Consider the following 20,056-nt stretch of genomic DNA (forward strand, 5'->3'; position numbering starts at 1 on the left):
CAAGTATGCAGCCAGCCTGCAGCTGTGTCTGTGGGCATGGGCGGAGTGGAAGCTAACAAAAGCAAAGGCTTCTGAGGATGGTGGAAGACTGGAGGTGATTAACTAAATCTCCTTCATGCAGAATATGAAGTTCCATAGACTGATTTCTAAGCAGATCATTATGGACATATACAAGGAGAGTTCAATAAATGGAAAAACCTAAATCCATCATAGTATCCTTTTTTTGACCCGTTTCCAGTTTAGTCCTTAAAGATGAGAACAAGCGATTAATATATGTGTAAGCATTACAGGCGGAGTGGTATTTGACAGTACTCAGTGGCTGACACAAGTCAACTGAAAGTAATAAAAAGGATAGGACTGGGTCAAGGATTCTGTCAACGGAGATAACGTAGCATAAAGGGCACAAATATATGGGAGAAGTCTGCTCTGACTGACTAGTGAGAGGATGGTTTGTTAAAGAGGAACCTGGGGAACAGCAGAACTGCACAAACTGAATCAGTTCTGGAAATACTGGTGTACTTGCTGCCTGAGGAATGAGACGAGAACTGAGACTCCTGAGGCAGTAGAAGAAATAGTCTAGAAGTACTGTATTATACTAGAAATTTATGTGTCATATAATTACATATTTAAAATACCAAAGAAGCATTAGAAATTTAAATATGGAACGGATAGAGCCCGGTTCAGGTCTGTAGTTTGGAAATAATCTGAATGTGAATTGACCTTCTGATAAATGAGCATCTTAATAGTGGCAAACAGAAACAAAAATGCCTTGGAAAGTGCAAGGCTGAATGGATAATTAAACTTATATTATTATGCTACAACAGACTTCCAAATTAGCTGTTTGTATTAGAGGAGATTTTTCAGCTTAGGAACTGTAACAGGCATATCTGCAAGGCAGTTGTCGGCTGGCAATGAATTCGCTGTGCAAAAGTGGCATAACTTGAATTAGGAATTTCTAGTGCATAGATGGGTTTTATGCACCAAAATCAAGCTTTTACTACAGGAAAAGGATGAACTATTGTCAGATACCGGTAGTACTGTTTTTGTGTGTCTTGGCAGATTGAGTCTATTGTAATCAGAAGTAACCAGCACTGGCTTAAATTCCACTGCGAAAGAGAACAGTTAATAAACTGGAGGTTTTTCTCCTACCGAGGTTTAAACAGCTCAGCAGGTTGCTATTCTTGAATTCATTGATGATCACAAAGATTAAACAAAAAGCATCTATCTCATCGGGAAGGAAGAATGCATTTGCTTTTCCTTAAGTCCTGTTTGGTCCACGCATGAATTTGGTTTGGGTACTTGTACTGCAGCAAGGGATGCTTTTCACAGCCTGCTTGATGAGCTCTTTGAAGTGTCTAAACTTGATTATCCATTGTCTCAAGAACCACAAACTAATCACTGTGAAACCTGTGATCGGAGTTTATTAATGAAGTATTTCTTGTTTTCCCCTACCTAAACTTACATAATCCACTTCTCTGAACTGTCCAAAATTCACAGGAGTATCCTCACGGATGGCTGAAATATTTATTAGTATGTTTATTGTGTATGTTTAATGGGTTTCCTCAAGGATCATTATGCTTGCCTCTTTCTTTTAAACTAATATTTGTGTGTATGTGTGCTTGTGTGCTCACGCCTGTCTTGTTTTCTGACTCTACGATGTTTATTATACTTCAGACAAATACCCCAGGGAGATTATGTAAAAAAGCCTGGAGAGGCCGACTCTTTTTATAGCGACATGCCTCCTGGAGTCAGCACAAACTCTGCATCTAGTTCTAAGAAGAGGTCTGCTTTTCTGTCGCATTTTCAGATTTCTACCTGTTCCATCACCCATTATTCCATTAGTCAGAACATTTCATTGTTTTGCAGCAGGTTTGATTCCTTCTTCTTTCTTTGGAATGTTACAAATGGCATCCCTTGTTCTTTGATTACTGATGTTTCTCACGTGTCAAGAGCTACTAACTATTGCAATTAGGCCAAAATTAACCTTTTTTTCCATTGTTAACCAATTTTTGGTTAATCTAATTTTCATTGTCTGCCTGCTTGAGAATTGTTTTCAAGTAGACCATAATAATAACCGTTGATTCAAAACCAAAACATTAAGTAAAAAAAAAAAAACACAGTTTTTTATCATGGTCATGTAATCAAAGAAAAGGAACACTGTCTTGCTTCAATAATAGTTACAGACATAAATTGTTTAATATAAGTGTTATTTTTATATCTTTATTTGTGAATGCCATCAATAACTACCCAAGCTGACCTAGACCTCTGGAAAATATTCTTGCTGTCTCACAGTAAAGATGGAGGTGCTTGCAGTTTATTCCACTTTCACTTACTAGACTAATAAACTAAATGATCACCAAATATTATCCTAGGCAATAATTTTACAAAGACTTTCAGTAGTTTTGTGCTTGCTGTTTTGAGTAACTAGGCAGGGCATCAGATTTTGCTCTTGTTCAGAATTCGCTAATTTTGTTATTCTCCAGTCACTTCAAAAAAGCAAAACCAAGAAACCCACATCAACAGCGTTTTAAAATGGAAAACTTATTGAAAAGCATTAACAGTCATTAGTGAATGCTAAGGTCATTAGGTCATTATGCTCACCATCCCTCTGCAGTCAGAGATCCTTTAATTATGAAAATCTTCAGCTAGCTCTTCAGAACAATTTACAAGAAGCAGTGTGTCACAGGAGGAACAGATGCTCTTGAACTACTTCAGAGGAAAACAGGAATTCTCAGTTCGTCTTGCTGAGTAATTTATAACTGTGCAGTCAACAAAACCTTATTTTTGCTGTTATTTCAAAGAAAGTACAATGAAATATGTATATTTGCAGTGCCTTTGGGTGTACCAGGTAGATCCTCCATGCAGCTTCCTTCATTCAGTCTGTTTCAGTGAATATGTTATTAAGAAAACTGTAGTAGTGAAGTAATTAATTAATGGTTTCAAACTTTCTAAATACAGCTTTTAGATTTATAAGTGGATAATTTACTTATTTTCAGGGAGAAAATGTGTATTCTAAATGATGCAGTGTTTGTGTTGGAGAATCCTTTGTCATTTGGATAACAGTTCGAAAAAGTCTTGGGAAATTTTCATAGGTTTTGTTTAAGGAGGTGTGCGTTCCAGTTAAGAAAAAAAAAATGTTTGCTTTTAAATGAATGTCATTTAACACATTTCTTTCATTCTGTACCTTTCTTTCTTCCCATACTACCATTTCTTTCATGCGTCTCTGTTTTATTTTTTGTTCCACAAAACTGATAGATTTTAAGGTCTGTCTGTACTAGAGAGTTTTGTTGTTCCCCACCACCAGTTCAGATATGTTGCGCCACTGTCAAGTAAGCCTGACTAATTCCCGTAGCGTTGTGGGGCAGCTGATGCGGTCCTCCCACTTCAGGGCGCAGAACACTACCTACCACCTGCCTTTCAAACTGATTCTGTTTTGCTCTGCGTGCCGATAACTGTGTCATCTCTTGGCCGACTCCGAGTGAGTGGGCTATTAGTCATCTGGGCTCTTCCACACTGGAAAATGCTGTGAAGTGTTCGTATTCTCAGAGGATACTAAAGAGTTAAGACATAACTATATAACAATTCCTGCTGCTATGAAATAACAAGCACCAAAAACGGTAAAAAGCAAGACATTACTGAGCCTGTAAAGAAACCATTAGGAAGAGAAAATTATAAAAAAATCTGCCAGTTCTCAGACATTTCATTCTTTAAATAAGTTTGAATTAATAAAACCCAGGGCTTGCTTCAGTGTGGCTGTGATTAGCCTGTTTTTTTGGAGACTGCCTGAACAGCATCTGTCAGATCTCTGCCCCCTAAAGAAAGCAGAGATTGAAAAACACATGAGTATTCGGACTGTTTGAAAATACAAAAATGCATCCTTTGAGCAAGATTTCTTTCTAATGATTAGGCCATCCATTCCGGCTAGTTTTCAGCTTCCTCTTGTTTTCTTCTATATTGGAAATGAATTGTGGATCTCATGGGGAATGGCTGAGCAGCAGTTCTAGCTCAGCAGGAGGGGGTCTGTCTGCTCTCTCTCCCGGGGTTGGACATTGCTGCACACCTCTGATTCTTCGAGGGAATACATGAGGAAAGAAAAACTTCAGTTCATACCGAGGACCTAGGTATGAAGACTATTTTCGGCTATGACTTTGGCGTTACAGGTATCTGCAGTGACTCGCCGACAAAATAGAACAAAAATTCAAAATCAGTAAAACTGCGACGGACTTATTTCTCAGCTGAGAGTGGGAGGATGCTCACCCCAGACTCCTGGCCCCCAGGACCGGTAGCGGTGGGAGGAGGAGCGGAGGCGTGCGAGCCCTGCTTCCCTGCCGCAGCACGAGTGCGTGGCGGGCAGCCTCCGGGCAGCGTGTGCTCAACTGCTAGGAAAAAGCTACTGCGACAAACAGCTGAAAGAGCATATCCCAACTAAAAGCTCTGGCAGAGATGGAAATAACAAAGGAAATCTAGTGTGCGCTGACGTTCTTTCAACAGCAGCCACATTAGGAAGCATTACTGAAGCCTGAATGTGGACGTGCTGACCTGCTTCAGGGACAGCTGGCAAAACATAACTGCCCAATTTAACCAGAAACACAGAAAAGGCTGCTAGTGCAGACAGACCTTAGGCTTTGTTCTGTGACCAGCTTTAGGAATGTGATGCTCTCTGAACCACTAAGCTAGTATTTATGTGAGAAAATGCCCTTAACAATAACCGCATCTGAGCCCTCCTATTCCAGGTCAAATGGATTATCTCATTCCTGGAGTGAAAGGATCCCAGACACAAAACATATTTCAGACATCTGTGAAAATGGGAGACCTAGAAGTAATTCTTGGCAGGGTAAGTGTGAACCTGTGTGCTCTGCACAGTGGAAACCAACCTCTGTGTCATCGCTGCTCTGCTGAAAGCGTAGCTGATCTTCAGACAGCAGCATGACAGTATTTTAAAAACTATGTCAATTGTTATTAACCTGGAGTGGGGATTTAGCTGCATCTTGCAGAAGTCCAGTTTTTGCACAATGCTTTGTCACATAGAAATTACATTTCCTAATTTTTCTCATTCCTGTAGCACGTGCTAACACAAAAAAGAAGAAAATTTTCATTCACTCTTGCCAGCTTTCATGATTTGATTGTGCATTTTGCAGTATTTAGCATTTTTCTGGAAGTAGTGATTTTCTCAAATGAAAGCTGCAGTTAAATTTTTGGACTGCACAGCTGCAGCAAAAGGTAGCAGAAGGTCACGCAAGGGTCAAATATTTGTGCTCTGAGATAAATCAAGAGGGACTGACTTGCGACTTTTAAATGGTTAAAGCTGATACTATGACCCTATTGCTGGGAATGTAAAGTTCATATACAGTTTGGAATGTAATGCAGGTAACTTTCAAGATGTTATACAGTCTGTCTTTACCCTTTGGTCTCTTTCAGGTAATATAGGAGGAAACAAAAAGAAAGTCAAAGGCAAAAGATTTAGGCCACGGTCTAATTCAACTGAGTAAGTCTAAACTTCTAACAGCAAACCCAAAAAGTACAGTTTACATGCTCGTGTTTTGTAGATTGAGATTTAAGAGTATTGAAAAGTAGACAACTACGCATTTGCCCTGTGGCCCGTTCTGGTTGCCGACTGATAGTCTGGTAAATGGTTTAGCTGATGTATTTCAACTTTTTTCTGTATTCTTTAAAAATTAACTATCAATTTTCTTTTTTATGTAGGCTTCTTCACAGGCGTTCCCATAGTAATTCCCAATGATGGTGACAAGGTACACCATCACTACAGGCTTTTGTCTACAGTAAACTGCCATTGCTGAGTGTATCCTGGTTCAATAGTGAATTCTTGATAACCTTTTTTCTACCTTTGTCTTCACCTTGGGTTGGGCCATTGTAGAGGTCAGAGATTTCTATCTCTGAGTACCTGCCTGGAGGTCTGTCTGTTTTGAGAGTACACTGAAGTTAATTATTCTATGCCACCAGGCCTGAAACAGCCAATCTTGAGTAAACCCCGAAATAAGTATGTAATAAGAGTCCTTACCAAGTGACTGACCCCAGGACGTCAGTACAAGCGCATCATGAGTCTCAGCATTGAAGTCGATTGGCTACGGATCTGGTCCAAAAGGAGGAAAAAAAAGAAAAAGTTAAATATGTTAGTAAGGCAGCCCATTGGAAAAAGTGGCTTGTTGTACACACAGCTTTACATACACGTTTACAGCATGATTTAGAGTTGCTTTCTATATTGATTTGGTGGTTACATTTTACAGAAGAGCCCATGTGTGCAGTGCTCCCCATGGTGAAACAGCCTTTGCTCTGTACTTATGCCTGCTGGTTCAGGCTCTATATGTGAATGAATGATGAATGGCTGGAAACATGATCTCTAGGCTTGTCAAGCGTTGGCCTGCTCTTACAGCACTTACGCCAAACGAGTACTCCTTCTTTGACAGTAACGGCAGTGACTGTGCCCTTTCCCCATGTCATTAGTACTAACTTTGCACCTGTACTGGCAAATGGATTTGATACCAACCCTGCTGGAAACTAATAACACTAACTCCTCTCTGGGCCATACTTTCTTCAGTTTGGGAACTTTGAGCTCATTCTGGAACTTTTCTACAAACCTACAATGCACGGTCTTTAGGCAAGTAGGCTTAAGAAAGATTCATAGAGAAGACCCTCTGTTACAAATTAGGGAAATAATAGCTTGATACACATAGTAATTATAACGTTGCATGGTCAGAATGGCAACACAGAACCTGAAATATTAGTCCCAGATTCCTCAGAGGAATTCATCATGTGCCAAGTACCACTGTGCTCTTGGTCTTAAGCACTGATAAACTCTTACTGGAATGTTACTCTGTCGGTTTTCTTTTTTCCTTGCATGAGACAATTTGATAAAAGCAAAATTAGTCTCTTTGACCGCACTGCTGAGAGTACAAATGATGTTGCAAGTTCTTTGGAAATGTATTCTGCACTTTTCATTTTCTACTTGTATTTCTGAAATAAGATTTATAAAAATAACAGGGTTAAGTTAATGCTACCATTATTCTGTCCTTCAACAGAGTTGGCCCCTGGAGCTGAATTTGGTCCATAAGGAATGAAACCAGATCAGCTCTTTTTACCTTAGATGAACATAACTGCATGGGAAGAGAATAATCTTTTCCGTAAAGGCGGAAGAGCAAAAGGCATCTTTTTTCTTCTGTGCTGCTCTGCTGTATATATTGTACATTAGCTGTGAGAACTTCAGAACACTAAATAAATGGGACTGAGTGGGCAGAGAGGGTGTCAGTTAGATATCTCTTTCCCTACATCATTTTTCTCTTTTAAAGGTGCCCTAGAATTCCCACCTAAGAATTCTCTTCTTTCCTTCTTGCTGCTTGTTACTGTCTCCCAGCCTGGCAGCAGCACCTGGTGCTTCCTGAGGGCTGTGCAGAGACTGTTAGCAATGAAATACAGCGTGTGTGTTCCCAGTAGACACCTGCTGGGCAGGGAAATGCTCTTTCTCCTGATGGGGTTGTACAGCTAGTCCTCTGAGGTGTCTTAGGTTGGACTGCGTGGCTGGTCAGAGTCTACTCTGCAAGCCTGACACCCGTCAGCTAGAGGGCTTCACTGAACAAACCACGTGCCATGCCAATATGATGAGGAAAGGAGAGAATTGCTGAGGGCACGCAGTGGGTCTGGTTAGACAGAGAGCTTTCTTTTTGAGAAGGGAAAATGGATGATGAATAATCTAACCATGACCAACATTTCTTATTTATTTAGCAAAACAAAAAGCAATGCCAGCTGTGTTTAGGTTGCATGTGTTCTGAAGATACCTCAGAATATGCGCAGCTTCAGTGCAGCTGGCATTGCTTCCGAGGTATCCTCAGACTCTGTGCAGCCTTTTCCCAGACAAATTTAAATTCTTAACTTCTCTGGGAAATAGAGAAGAATCTTAAATTCTATTCTGAAATGGTGACTGGCATTTGGAAAGCTCACCTATGTCACCCTTGGAAGTCCAGTGATGCATACTGTTGAGATGGACAAAAGGAGTAACTCTGTCGATCTCCTGTTACTAGCAGAGACAGTAAATTAACCACTAGAAGACTGAACTCATTTGGTCAATACCTTGTGCATAATTCCAATTTTTTACAAGCAGATATTTTTGTAGGCAACCGTACTACTGTGTTATCTGATGTAGCATGGGTCTGCAGTGACTGCGCATATTATGCACAAGGCTTTTTGTATGTGCCGGATAGAGGATTGTGCCAGTAACAGTTTAAGTAAAATTTCTTAAGCACTGAGCAAGGTTTCAGCTCTGCAGCCCTCCTTAACAGTGCTGACAGGAGGGTCGCAGCCACACTGGGCAGTTCCTGAAAATGTACTGGTCACTCCTTTGTGTGACCCTTCATACCTAACAGATTCATAATATAAGGCTTCTGCTAAGTGTCATAGCTCCAAGGAGACTCTTAAAGCTGTTTTGGGAGGTTTTAAATTGGTTCTAGATATTTTAAAACAAAACGCTCGTGCTTTATTAAAGGCAGTTGTTCAGTTCACACGGAAAGAATGCCACCGGGCCAAATGTTTCTGCAGCGTTTTCACAAACAGTGTTGATGAAATGGCCTGATAAAACAGTAGTTTTCTTTTAAAATCAATTAGAGTTATTCGGGAAAGATAATGAGGGTTTTCTGAATAAGCCGACAGTTTAAATGGGAGCTTGTGTTAAAACAGGTCCCAGGGAACTTGAGTTTTGCCAAACAGCAATTCTGAGCTTTGTTAATTTGCATTGCTTTTCCTCTAAGCATTTATCTTCCTCATTGTTATAACTGATACAAACATCTTTGGCTTAGACTTTCTGTTATATATTGTGTTTTTGCAGCAGGGTAACCCATGCATCTGAGCCTGGGCTTTCTCTCGCCCACCAAATCCCGACCCAAGGCATAAGCCCAGGGGGTTCTGAGCACCCCCAAACAGGGAGTCGGGATCACAGGTCAGTCTCACCTGCCCCTGCGTTCTGGGCTGCCATTTTATCCCCTGGAAAGTCCCTTCCCTCAGTGTACGATAGTTTCACTGTGGCAAAACACCTTGGCTGCTTGGAGGTGCTCCTGCTGATGCAGCGCTAGCTAACTCCTCCTTGCCAGCCTGAGGAGTATGATTACTGTTGAACCCAGGTCTTTCGCATTGTTGCATGTTGCGCTACCAGCCAAATCAAGCCATTGGTCTAGTTTTAGGTCTCTGTGTCAGGACAGCTTTATTTTAAGCGGAATTTCTCCCTCAAAGAGAGTGTGGATTCTGGCCATCGCTAATGAACGTGTGGCCATGAAGATGAGCCTGAGAGCTTTCTAATGATGTCAGTGGCCTGCGGTAACTAAGCTTAACCTTTCTGCAGCAGATGAATTTAGGCAGTAAACGATGGTCTGTAACACAACTAGACCCCGGAAAATCTCAAACATGGTTGTGCAACAACTGCATGCTTTGATACCACGTTGAATAGAGGAAGCCAGATTGGGAGTGTTTCATGGTTACCAAAAGACCTCTTCAAATGCAAAAACAACGACAACAAAAAAAAAACCAAGTCAAAAGTACCGCAGCGATTTTTGATTTCCAAGAAAATACATAGTCACACCTACAATTAAAGCTAAACCATGAGTCTCGTAGTTCCTGGTGATTCTGGCGTCAGCCTTTTGCTTTACTCGCACTTCAACCGTTGCTGCGCTACCATTTTTGGCATTTTTTTTTTTTCTCTTAAGAACCCAAGATGGAAAGCATAAAGCACTCCTGATTCCTGATAAATAAGCAAGCTGAGGAAGCTACTTAGAAGCAATTGTGGCTGAGGGCGAATACTTTTTGAAAGCTGTGGCTGTGCTTGTGCGGGGCGGGGAGAAGACGTTCCAGAGCAAAAAAGGAGGCCTAAGAAGTTGAAAAACTGCTGCAGCTTTTATCTTCAACATGGTTTGAAATATGGTCAGGGTGTAAATAACATAATCTGGCCTAACTTGTACTCATCTGAGCAATCCCTTGCAAGGCCTCTTCCCATGTGTGAGATCGTTGGAGCTGCTTTTGTAAATTAGAGTGGTGAGAACTCACCCAGAAATACTAAAAATAACTTTAAAAGGAATTTTCTTTCTTTTTTTCCTTGGTTACAATTTATATCCGAGTGCCTTAGTCTCTATAAGATAATTATTAAACTGTTGCCATTCTTATACAACAAAACCAGAACTTAAGTTGGACCAGGCAGACTGCTGTTTTTACATTGCCCTTTTTTCTTAACATTATAAAGGAGAAGGAGGAAAAATTGTGATACGGTTCGCTATACTTGTTGTTGGTGACTAAAAGAACCAGTTACAAAATTTTTTTCCCTTTCTCTGGTAATGTTATTGTCAGCTAATTAAGCACCATTTCTATTTCATAGTTTTTATGTAACTAATATGAGTATGTAATGCAGACTTTTCTAAAAGGTGTGGTTTGGGTATCAAGATTACTTCTGCAAAATGTGAGATCAACTCTGCAGCCCACCTCCTTGAGAGCTCCTTGTGGTCCTACAAAATGAAACCATCATTGAAAAATTGGGGTTTTATTTGCATATAAGTGTAAACATTGTCACTGCAGTGGCAAACAACTAAAGCTTTTAAACATACTGAGGCTGAATTCATTCCTGTAGAAAGGGCCAAGCCCAAGTCTCTGCTCATTAAGTTGTTATCTAGGAATTTATTGCAAATGGATGCAAACCTGTGTCTTCAATAAGCAAATTACAGGATTGGAGCCAAAATGCCCCTTCCTCCTGATTTTGAGATCGTGAGAGAAGTCCAGACCGTGAGCTTAATGCTGGCCCTCTACAGAGGAGTGAATTTTACCCTTAAGATATTAAATGAATGTTGTATCCCTAAGAATTTCCAGATTAACCAAACATGTGAGTCTTGTAGTTCAGATTTTCTCATGCAGTTGTACACATTGGCTAGTCCTCACCCAACATCCATACTGATTTATTTACCATATTCACTTGCATTTTGGGGATGAAGACATCCTTGCTAAGCTTGTGCTGTGTGTTCTCAGATTTTCTATTCTTGTTCTTCTGCTTTCTCTGTTCCTTCCATTGCTTTCTGCAGGTATTTAAACCCATGGTTCAAAAGAGAATATAATGTAGCTAAGTGGGTAGAAGATGTGAATAAAAACACTGAAGGACCATACTTTAGGTATTTTGTAAATTAATTCTATATCATTTTTAAGAGCTGTTCCAGCATATACAAATATCTTGGGATTCCTACCTTGTATAAATCAATACAAGTTACTGTAGGTGCAAAGGGCCCCTCTTCTTTTGCTGCATTTTGATGTCTGTTTTTGGCTTCATGTGCAACTTACAATTCTTTTCCTGAATGTTTTAATGAAGCCATTGAAAAGGGTGTTTGTAGTGCATGCATTCCCACCATCATCTATAGCTTGTAGTAGCTTTCTCATCATTTTATGCCAAGTAGTGTTTTATGGGCATGACACACATTTATCACTAATGAAGTAGTAGTAACTTAAATAAATAGAATGTAATTGACTGAAGCAAGTGGTTTCATAATACATTTACTCTACCCACTGTCTTATATAGCGCATACTAAAACTTAAATGAAAAAAGAATAAAAAGTAGTGGTATTTTACCCTCAGAATACAATGAATTAATTAATATAATTGTAATTGGAAAATTAAATATATGAGATATACTCAGTGTTCTATATGTCTAACCACTAATGAATCTGTTACAAGTGAGTGTAGGGTTCTACCAAAAATGTCACTTGAAAATATTTCTGAAGGGAAAAAAATGTATATTTTTTGATGCATTCCAAGTTAAAGAGCAGAAACGTGTGCGAGGCTGTCCTCCCTGTTGTACATGAATGATGAGACCAAGAGCATTTTAGTAGATTCCCAAAAGACAAACCCACAGCTGAGAATGAAGTTTGCATCAGTTGGAAAAAAAACAGCCTAGCATAGGAGGGAAGGAATACAGTTTATGACAAGCAATATAAAACACAAAAGAAATCAGAGAAGTTGTAAATTGACTTAACAAATATGCAGGTGAAGTAAGAACTGTAGAAACAACAAGCAAAAGAATAAAAAGAGAAATCATGAGCAAGAAGAGTTAGGGACAGTAAAAAGGAGTAAATAGAATCTTAACAAGAATTTTGATACACCAGGAGACATAGTAAGAGTCCAAAAGGACAGAAACATTCAGTAAATAAGTCTAATGTGTTCATCGGAAAAAACATGATGGAGTCGTGTCACAGGATGCTAATGAAACACTTTCTATTCCAGTAGTAACACTGGAAGATATTAAACACCGGCTTGTGAACTTAGTCATTTTTAGAACTAGGTACCCTGCCCAAAAACATTAGAAGGACTATCAAAAAAGTTTTTTACACCATTTGTACTTGCTTTCAAGACCTCTTAAATCACTGATGCAGAAAAGCTTTCAAAAGAGCAAATAGGGCAAATGAGGTAAATTTAAGCCTGCCAGTTCTGACTTCAGTCCTGACACAACAATTCAGGATTTGAAGGAGACCGATGTAAGTTGTGCCAGTCAGCATGAGCCACGTCTCAGTTTGGTGCTTGGACGTTTTGATGCAGTGGTTGCGAGTCCTGTAGTTTTACTGTTGCTGGCTTTAGCACTGGGATACGATGTCCTTTCCAGTGTCCACAGCTTAAGAAGCGCGCTCAAGAACTGGAGAGGCTTAAGCGTATAGCCCTGAAAAAATGTAGAAGAGACTTCAGGACCTCAAGCTGTTTAGTTTAATGGAGCAGTTAAAGGCTTACAAGGATCATAAAATCCATATGTGCAAATGGAGCAAAACCTTTATAGGGGTCCTTCAGACCAGGAGATCAAGCCTGATAATGACCAGGATTTACTGAAAGGTGAAACTAGGCAAGCTCACACTAGAAATGAAGTGCATTTTTATTAGCAAGAGAAATGAAACCTTTTCTTAAAAATACACTTTGGACCTTTGTTGTTCAGCCAGTGCGATCGTAGTCACCCGTTATAACCTAGCCCTTAGCTGTCTTCCTGGGTGTTCATATCAGAAGCCCTCTGACTGCAATAAATGAAGTCATTGATGAAATATGAAGATAATACTAGTTTAAAATATGTTACTTTAATTAGATTAGTTAAATGGGTCCAAATTCCTGTGTGGATACTCTTAATTTGGTTTTCATCTTTTTATATCAGTATATCTTGATTTAGCAAGTGGATTAAATTGATGGGGGTGTACCCACCCAAGGGTTTTCGCTGTTGCACCAGATTAGTCACTTTTCTAATTGTATTCGAGATAAGCTGAGCATTTTTTTCTTTGTAGAGATGGCCTAAACTGATCCTTGTCAGTTTTAAGGGCTTTATATGAACAGAGATGAACCTAACTTAAAAATGTTACTACATAGAAGCTTACTAATGACTGCCTACAGCAGCAGCTTTAGATTTAGAAATGAGAGAGAAACTAAAATAATTTTAGAAACCTATGTATACTAATTAATTGAGGCAACTGTGGGGAAGTATTCCACAGGCATATTAAGGAAGGGAAAGGATCAAGTGTTCCCCTGGGATGAGTTGTTGTGGGCTTATGAGAGGTTATACTGGCTGCTGCAGTCTCTCCTCAGAACTCAGATGCAATTTTTGGTTAATCTGTCATTGGCAAGAAAACATTGTTTGTAATTACAGTGTGTTTGGAAAGAATATGGTGGGCGGCTTTTGGATCGTTTGGAGTAGTTCATGAACAAAATAGCCTTGCAGTACTTCAGGAAAATGACTAAGGGGTGACTGCTTCATGTATAAAGAGCTGGAGAAAACAAACCACATCTTGTTTAATCAGACTGAAGAAAATATGTCCAACAGATACTAGATTTTAGGACTCATAGCCCAAGATAAGACATTTATACCTGATAATTACCTGAGTATATTCTTTTTGCTACTCTCTGATTTTTCTTTTCCTTTAAAGGTACCTGAGAAGAACGCTGCTGTTTTGCTTGTCTCCTTATAGCTTTAGGAATAGGACATTGATGACTGGTGCTGTTGCAGGTGGCAGAGTTAAAATATAATCAGAAAATAAAAAACACTTCCAAGAATTCCCAGGAAAGATATAGATTTTTTCAGAAGATACAGCTATTAGGTATCTCAAAGACCTTCCTCATCAGGTTAAAAAAATCTACATAAACCAGAATTTGTCTCCCTGACACTTGATCTCCTAGTTACTTTTTTTTTTTCTAGACTGCAAGTCTAATGGGTATCTCTGTATAATTACTTTTTATTAATAACAATCATCATGCCTACTGTCTCTGGTGCCAGAAAGCTCCCACCTGTGGGATTCCTTTATATAAGAAACTAAGATCTGTAAAGAAAAATCTCATTTTCCTGCTTAAAGTCTAGGCTAGCTTTTAATTTTACAGTCTAAATACGTGCCAGGATGTAGCTGCATAACTCTAGTAATAAACCCAAGCGGGAAACCTTTTCCTGGTTTCAGTTTTTGCTACAAGAGGAAAGTAATTTGTTAGGGATTTGCAGCAGAAGCAGGCTACTTTGCCCACAGTACGTTGCCAGGGCAAATCATAGCTGTGCCCTAAATTTATATTTCGTTATGGAAGGTCTGAGGGAGGCAGAAAAGTCCTCCAGTTCAGAGCATGCGCAGATTCCAGGCAGTGAGTATGTTCTTGAGTCTCACCACCAGCTGTTGAAGGAGACTCACTGTTGTGCCGGTGTGATTCTACTGCATGTTTTTGTTACTGCCAATTACAGTGGCTGACGCGCAGACTGACCCTACGAGGTGCAGTTAAGGATTACTTGATATCCTTACTGAATCTTGGAAGACTCAGGAACCATGATGGTTTGAGGAAATCAACTATCAGAATCCCAAAACGTGGCATTTCTTTAGACAATTATAGACAAAAAAGACTGGAAAGTGCACAAAGCTGCCTGTGTTTGAGTTAATGCAAAAATTTATAGTAAGCTAGATTCTATGGCATTGTATAAAAGTAAAAATAGTTTACAAATAAAACAGATTTTTTAGATGAAGACCAAGGCCACGTGCCTGGAGGAGAAATAGCTGTCCTGTACCAAGAAGGCCTGGGCAAGGGCACGGTGGGCGGGAGACAATAGGCTCTCCATTTCCCTCCTATTTTTCTGTGCTTTGATACTCTTGCTTTCTTCTTCCTTGATTTCTTCCCTGCCTCCTCGGCTGATCATTAGGCCAAATATAGTTCTGCTGCACAGCCAAATGGCCTCTCTACCACATCCATTGCCTTACTGTGTGAGCATCGAGCAGACAGGCCCTAGTCATGACAGACCATTATCTCCCTGTTTCTCTGAGGCAGTTTTAGACTCTGCTTTAGAAAAGAAAAAATTCCTCCCTCACTTTCTTTCTCTCAAGACTTCTTTTTAGCCTTCTTAAAATGTGAGTGGCCTCCTTTGACCTTCCAGTTGCTATAATGAACTGCAATTACTGGAAAGCTCTGTCAGTGTAAGTCCCTCACCACCAAAGGCAACAGGCAGTTCAGAGTCATCCTAATCTTGTCCAGAATAACGAGATGCGACACGCAGACTTCTGGGCAAAGGCAGCTTCATCACCCTTTCTTGCAAGCTCCGCTTGCAGGATCCGTAGCTGATGCGGAGCCTCGCTGTTGAAGAAAGCTGCCACCAAGGCACCCTTCTCTTAGGAAGCTCTGCCCCTTCAGGAGAGCGTTTTTGTGATTACAGCTAAAGCAAAATATTGGCCTTATTGACAGCCAATGTCAGAAAGCCTACTGGCATGAATAGGATCTGCATTTCATCAGGAATTAAGCGGAAGAGTTCATGAAAGCATGCTTCTGGGAGCAGGACTGTGTGGTGCTTACAATGAATGGCTCAAGTCTGGAGCTTTTGCCTGATCTACAGTTCCCCCAGAACCAAGCTGCTCTTTTACTGCTGCACTTCTTCATAGCCTTCACTTCCTGAGGAAACTTGCATATATGCTGATTTTTTTAAAGAAACTACCTTTAAAATACTTAGCTGTACCCATGCCCATAAGAGACTGTAAAATCCTCATGTAGGCTAATGTAAACTGGTCATGTCATAGGCAGACGTGAATCCAGACAAGCAAATGTCAGAACAGTCTGATAATATTTACACTCAGGCTTGACCTGCTTTAACCAAGTTGAATTTTAAGTGAATTTCACTAAATTATTACAGTTTACAAAACATAGAATGAAACATAGTTCATGAACAGGTGAAATCTGTGAGGTCCACCTGCCTTGAACTTGACTAAAACGGCATTTGAGGAAGTCACAGGCAATTTGATTGTGTGACTGTGGCATTTCAACATCATTGTCTCTTTTGGGCCAACATTCTCTCAATTTTGGTCAAGAGAAAGCAGAGTAAGCAGACATCCACATGCAAAAGAGCGCAAAGAAATAGCCTACAGCTTCTGTAGCATTTTGCTCTGAAACCCAGTATGATACACTGTTAGTTCAAGCTTCAAGAACGGAAAGAAAGACATGACTTAGCCACTAGATCTTGCTTCTAGGTCAGAAATGAAAGTTGTTAGAACACACTGAGGTGCATCACTTCATTTAGGGTTGAGAGTAAAATCTCTGAAATTCTGTCACAGAATGCACAGGACCGAATGCAGTCTGCAGATCAGTCTGTATGTCTGGTTTCTCGTATAGGTTCTGGTGGAAGCAACATTTGACAGGGAAGCTAATGGATGTGATATCAGAACTAACCCCCCCAGTGAAAGCCAAACGGAAGCCACCCCTAACCCAAACTGCAAAGTTTTGCCTACCTTTAACCTTAGCATTACCCGCAAGCGTCCCTGAATGCTGTCCTTCTTCCATCCTGTAAATGAGAAAGGTCGTTTCTGGCGCTCTCTCATTTAAAGTACATGTAAATCTGGGATACACAGCACATACACAATTGCAGGGTGGAACCTGAAAGGTGATTAAAAAACCCAACCAACTACACTTGTCATATAAGATACGTTATAAGCTCTCTGAGCATGCACTTAAGTAGTGATATATTTTCACAGTCTCAGTAGGTGGCACTAAAGATGACAAAAACCAGTACATAAATGTGTAGCAGAAAAAAGTGCCTAGGGCTTATGAGGGGAGGGCATGGTCATTTCCTTAAGTGTGCAACTGCATTCCCAAAGGATTAGGGGCGTAAACTGAAACATGCCTGAGGAGGATGGACGTGCTGTTCCCTGACCTGCTGTAGCTGTGCCCACACAGGCTAGCAGCTCTGTGCAAATGAGTTAACGTGCAAAATTTAGACAAGCTATTGTGGGGGTCTGGGCTTCAAAATCTGTCATGGGCATGTTGGCATGGGGTTTGAACTAATGTTTTTAAAAGCACTTCCATTAGGGATAATTTGTTCTCTGTTTCCTCCCAGTCTTTTAAAAAAAAAACTGTTCCGTATAGTCCTTCAGATAAAATTCCACTATTGTGTCAGAAAGTGGATTCTTCTCTCCCACCACAAGCTGAGCGATCTCAAAGTTAGGTGTTCGGTGTTAGTCAGCTTGCAGGCCTCCACTGACTGCAGTGGAAAGTTGTAGGTACCATCCATTGGTGATTCAGCGATATGAATTTAGCCATTTAGCTCTCTGCTGGTGCTCATTTGTGGACTCTCTCACGCAGATGTCTGTGCTCTAGACACCTAACATTAAATGAGAAGTAGATATTTGATATCCATGACTAGGTAATCACAGACCTCTTGTGAGATGTCTGCCTCCAACTTACTTCTGTGTAACCTCTTTTAAGGACGATGGCTGCACAGACTTAACCTTTGAGCACTGAATCTAATTCTGAGTTCCTCCTCTTTTGTAAGAAATCCTGGCCAGATTATGCTGGTTTTGGGTTATAGTGCAAAGTTGTCTAGCTCCAGGCTTGTTGAGGATCCTGCTCAGGTACCTGCTGTGCAGGGAAAGTGCTCAAGATACCCCATCCTTGGGGGAGTACAGCTCCTTCTGGGGTTGCCTGAGCTGGTGGATGGGCAGATGGGCCCATCCATGGCTTTGCCCCTCACTGAGGCTTGTCAGTATCTGGAGGGAGCAGTTGGTGACATGCAGAAGGTGACATGGCGCCTGGCTGTGGCATAAGGGATGGCATCATCCTGCAGGCTGCCTTGCAGCCTTGCACCTGGGTGAGAAAACAGCTCACTCATGGAGAGTACCCCACCAAGTCTCACCCTCAGTTCCCTTCTTTAATCTTCCAGTGCCTCATTGTAAGTTTAGACATGAAGATCTTTAATCCTACTACAGCTGTTAGGCAAAATTAATAAATAATTGGATTACTGATAATCTATAAATTCTGCCCTCTTTGTCCCCCCCCCCCCTTCCTCCGCTCCTCTGATTTTTTTGATTCTGGATCCAGTAATAGTTTGAGTGTTAGGAAACCTTATCGGTCCAAATGTGGGCACAGATGAGAGGACTTGTGTGTGTAATGAACAGCAGAGCACTGACCACTATCAGGAACGTTTCCATAGATTAAAAACAAAAAAACCTTGTTATGTTGCCTGTGCAGTTTTGTGCCCAGGTTTGTGATGCTGGACATGCAGATGCCTTCTTTTATACTGCAGTAGCCGTTTAAAATTTTCTTCCTGAAAACTTTCATGTGTGTCCAGTTTGTCTTACTGGGAGCTCAGAATGCACATGCTGAAGATGTACTCTTCAATATTTGGAAAATGGTGCCAAGATAATTGTTTTGTTACGTGCTGCTGAAGCTGGACTTTGAGGCTCCAGCGTTAGGCATTAGAGCATTGTGGGGAGCTGTCACCATGCAATTCCCATTGTCACTCTCTTGCTCGTGACTGCCCTCAGTCATTGTAGGTATGGAGGAAAAAAGAGCGTGCTGTCACAGGGAATTACAGACAGTAAAATGATGCGCTAGTGTAAAATAAAAGAATAATTATTTAAGGGTAGAAGAATTACACTTACTTAATAGAGATCTAAAACAATTCCAGAGCCCCGTACCTGACTGTCCCTAGGTTAAAGCACAGGATCCTACAGCTGCTACCATGGGGGTGGGGGGGATGCTGCCAGGGTGGCTCCTCTTGCTCCTTGGTGCCAGTGGTGATGTTAACGATGCTCATCACTGGGGTCCGCACCTGCACAAAACGCAGCCCCTTGCTGTGCTTGAGGGGTTTTGAAGATTTGCCTTAGAACCCAAGTATAAATTGCTTCCCCAGGCACATTTTAATATCAGAAGATTTTAGGTAAAATTGCTCAGAGGGTATCTGGGTGATGTGCCCGCACTAGGGGGAGGCCTCCTTTGAAAAATGCCCTCAGTTGGCAGAACAACAAAAAAAGCTAGAGTAGTTCGATTTTTCTATTTTGAGGCTTTTTTTTCCTTTTATACTGCCCAGATTTAGAGCCTGATAGAAACTTCTTAAGTGGGAAAAGTGCAGAATCTCAAAACAGAGGCGTAAGAGTTTTTCCCGAGTATAAAATTTTAGTCAATAATGTGCTGATGCCTTATTGACATGAAAAGAATACCTTTCATGTGATACATTTACTTGCTACTGCTTACTCTACTCACCTTGTACAGAAATGCTGATTGCTACTGACTAATCAGTCCATTTTTGTATATTCTCATCAGACTCTTTCTTTGGCTGGAACAATATGCACTGTATGATGCTTGCATGTCTAATAATTTGTTATTAGCACTTTGTATATGCCTTCGTTATTTCACGACTAACAGTTTGGCCTCTGAGTGCATGCATTTGTGTAAATTAATGTGTTGTTATAGAGCAGTAGATTTATTGCTATGTTTGTATCAATATATGAGATGTGTAAGATATATGTAAAGACACTGATGATGATTGATTGTCATTTATTCATCCACTGGCAGAAGATATTGTTCAGCTTGTATTTATCCTATTACTGTTCCTACTTAAGCTTCATAATGCCAGGTCTATCTTTCAGTTCTCTATTTATTCTATTGCAGATTTGATTTGTTAATTTTATAGTGATTAATTATAGTCCTATATAAAGCAGCTCAGAAATCATTTGTTATGCAATACAGTTCTAATAAGCGGTAGGAAATTTTAATTTTTCTTCTGGTGTTCCTGAAAGCTATAAATACCTTTATTTATAGTCATTAGATTTTAGAC

At 40.3% G+C, this 20,056-nt stretch overlaps 1 protein-coding gene across 7 annotated transcripts in view; it reads left to right on the top strand.

The window, feature by feature from the left end:
- ADAM22 (ADAM metallopeptidase domain 22) overlaps nucleotides 1-20,056 on the top strand; it is a 139,826-nt gene that overhangs the window by 115,137 nt on the left and 4,633 nt on the right. The window contains exons 26-29 of one of the 7 annotated variants that reach the window (XM_068934733.1): nucleotides 1,675-1,869; nucleotides 4,734-4,834; nucleotides 5,419-5,485; nucleotides 11,061-11,147. In XM_068934733.1, the coding sequence (XP_068790834.1) occupies nucleotides 1,675-1,869; nucleotides 4,734-4,834; nucleotides 5,419-5,485; nucleotides 11,061-11,147 (450 nt within the window). Of the gene's footprint in view, nucleotides 1-1,674; nucleotides 1,870-4,733; nucleotides 4,835-5,418; nucleotides 5,486-8,833; nucleotides 9,148-11,060; nucleotides 11,148-20,056 lie in introns of those variants that run through there. The other 6 variants (XM_068934734.1, XM_068934735.1, XM_068934736.1 and 3 more) reach the window with 6 other exon arrangements.

The sequence above is a fragment of the Struthio camelus genome, chromosome 2 (assembly GCF_040807025.1).
Source record: "Struthio camelus isolate bStrCam1 chromosome 2, bStrCam1.hap1, whole genome shotgun sequence".
Lineage (NCBI taxonomy): Eukaryota > Metazoa > Chordata > Aves > Struthioniformes > Struthionidae > Struthio > Struthio camelus.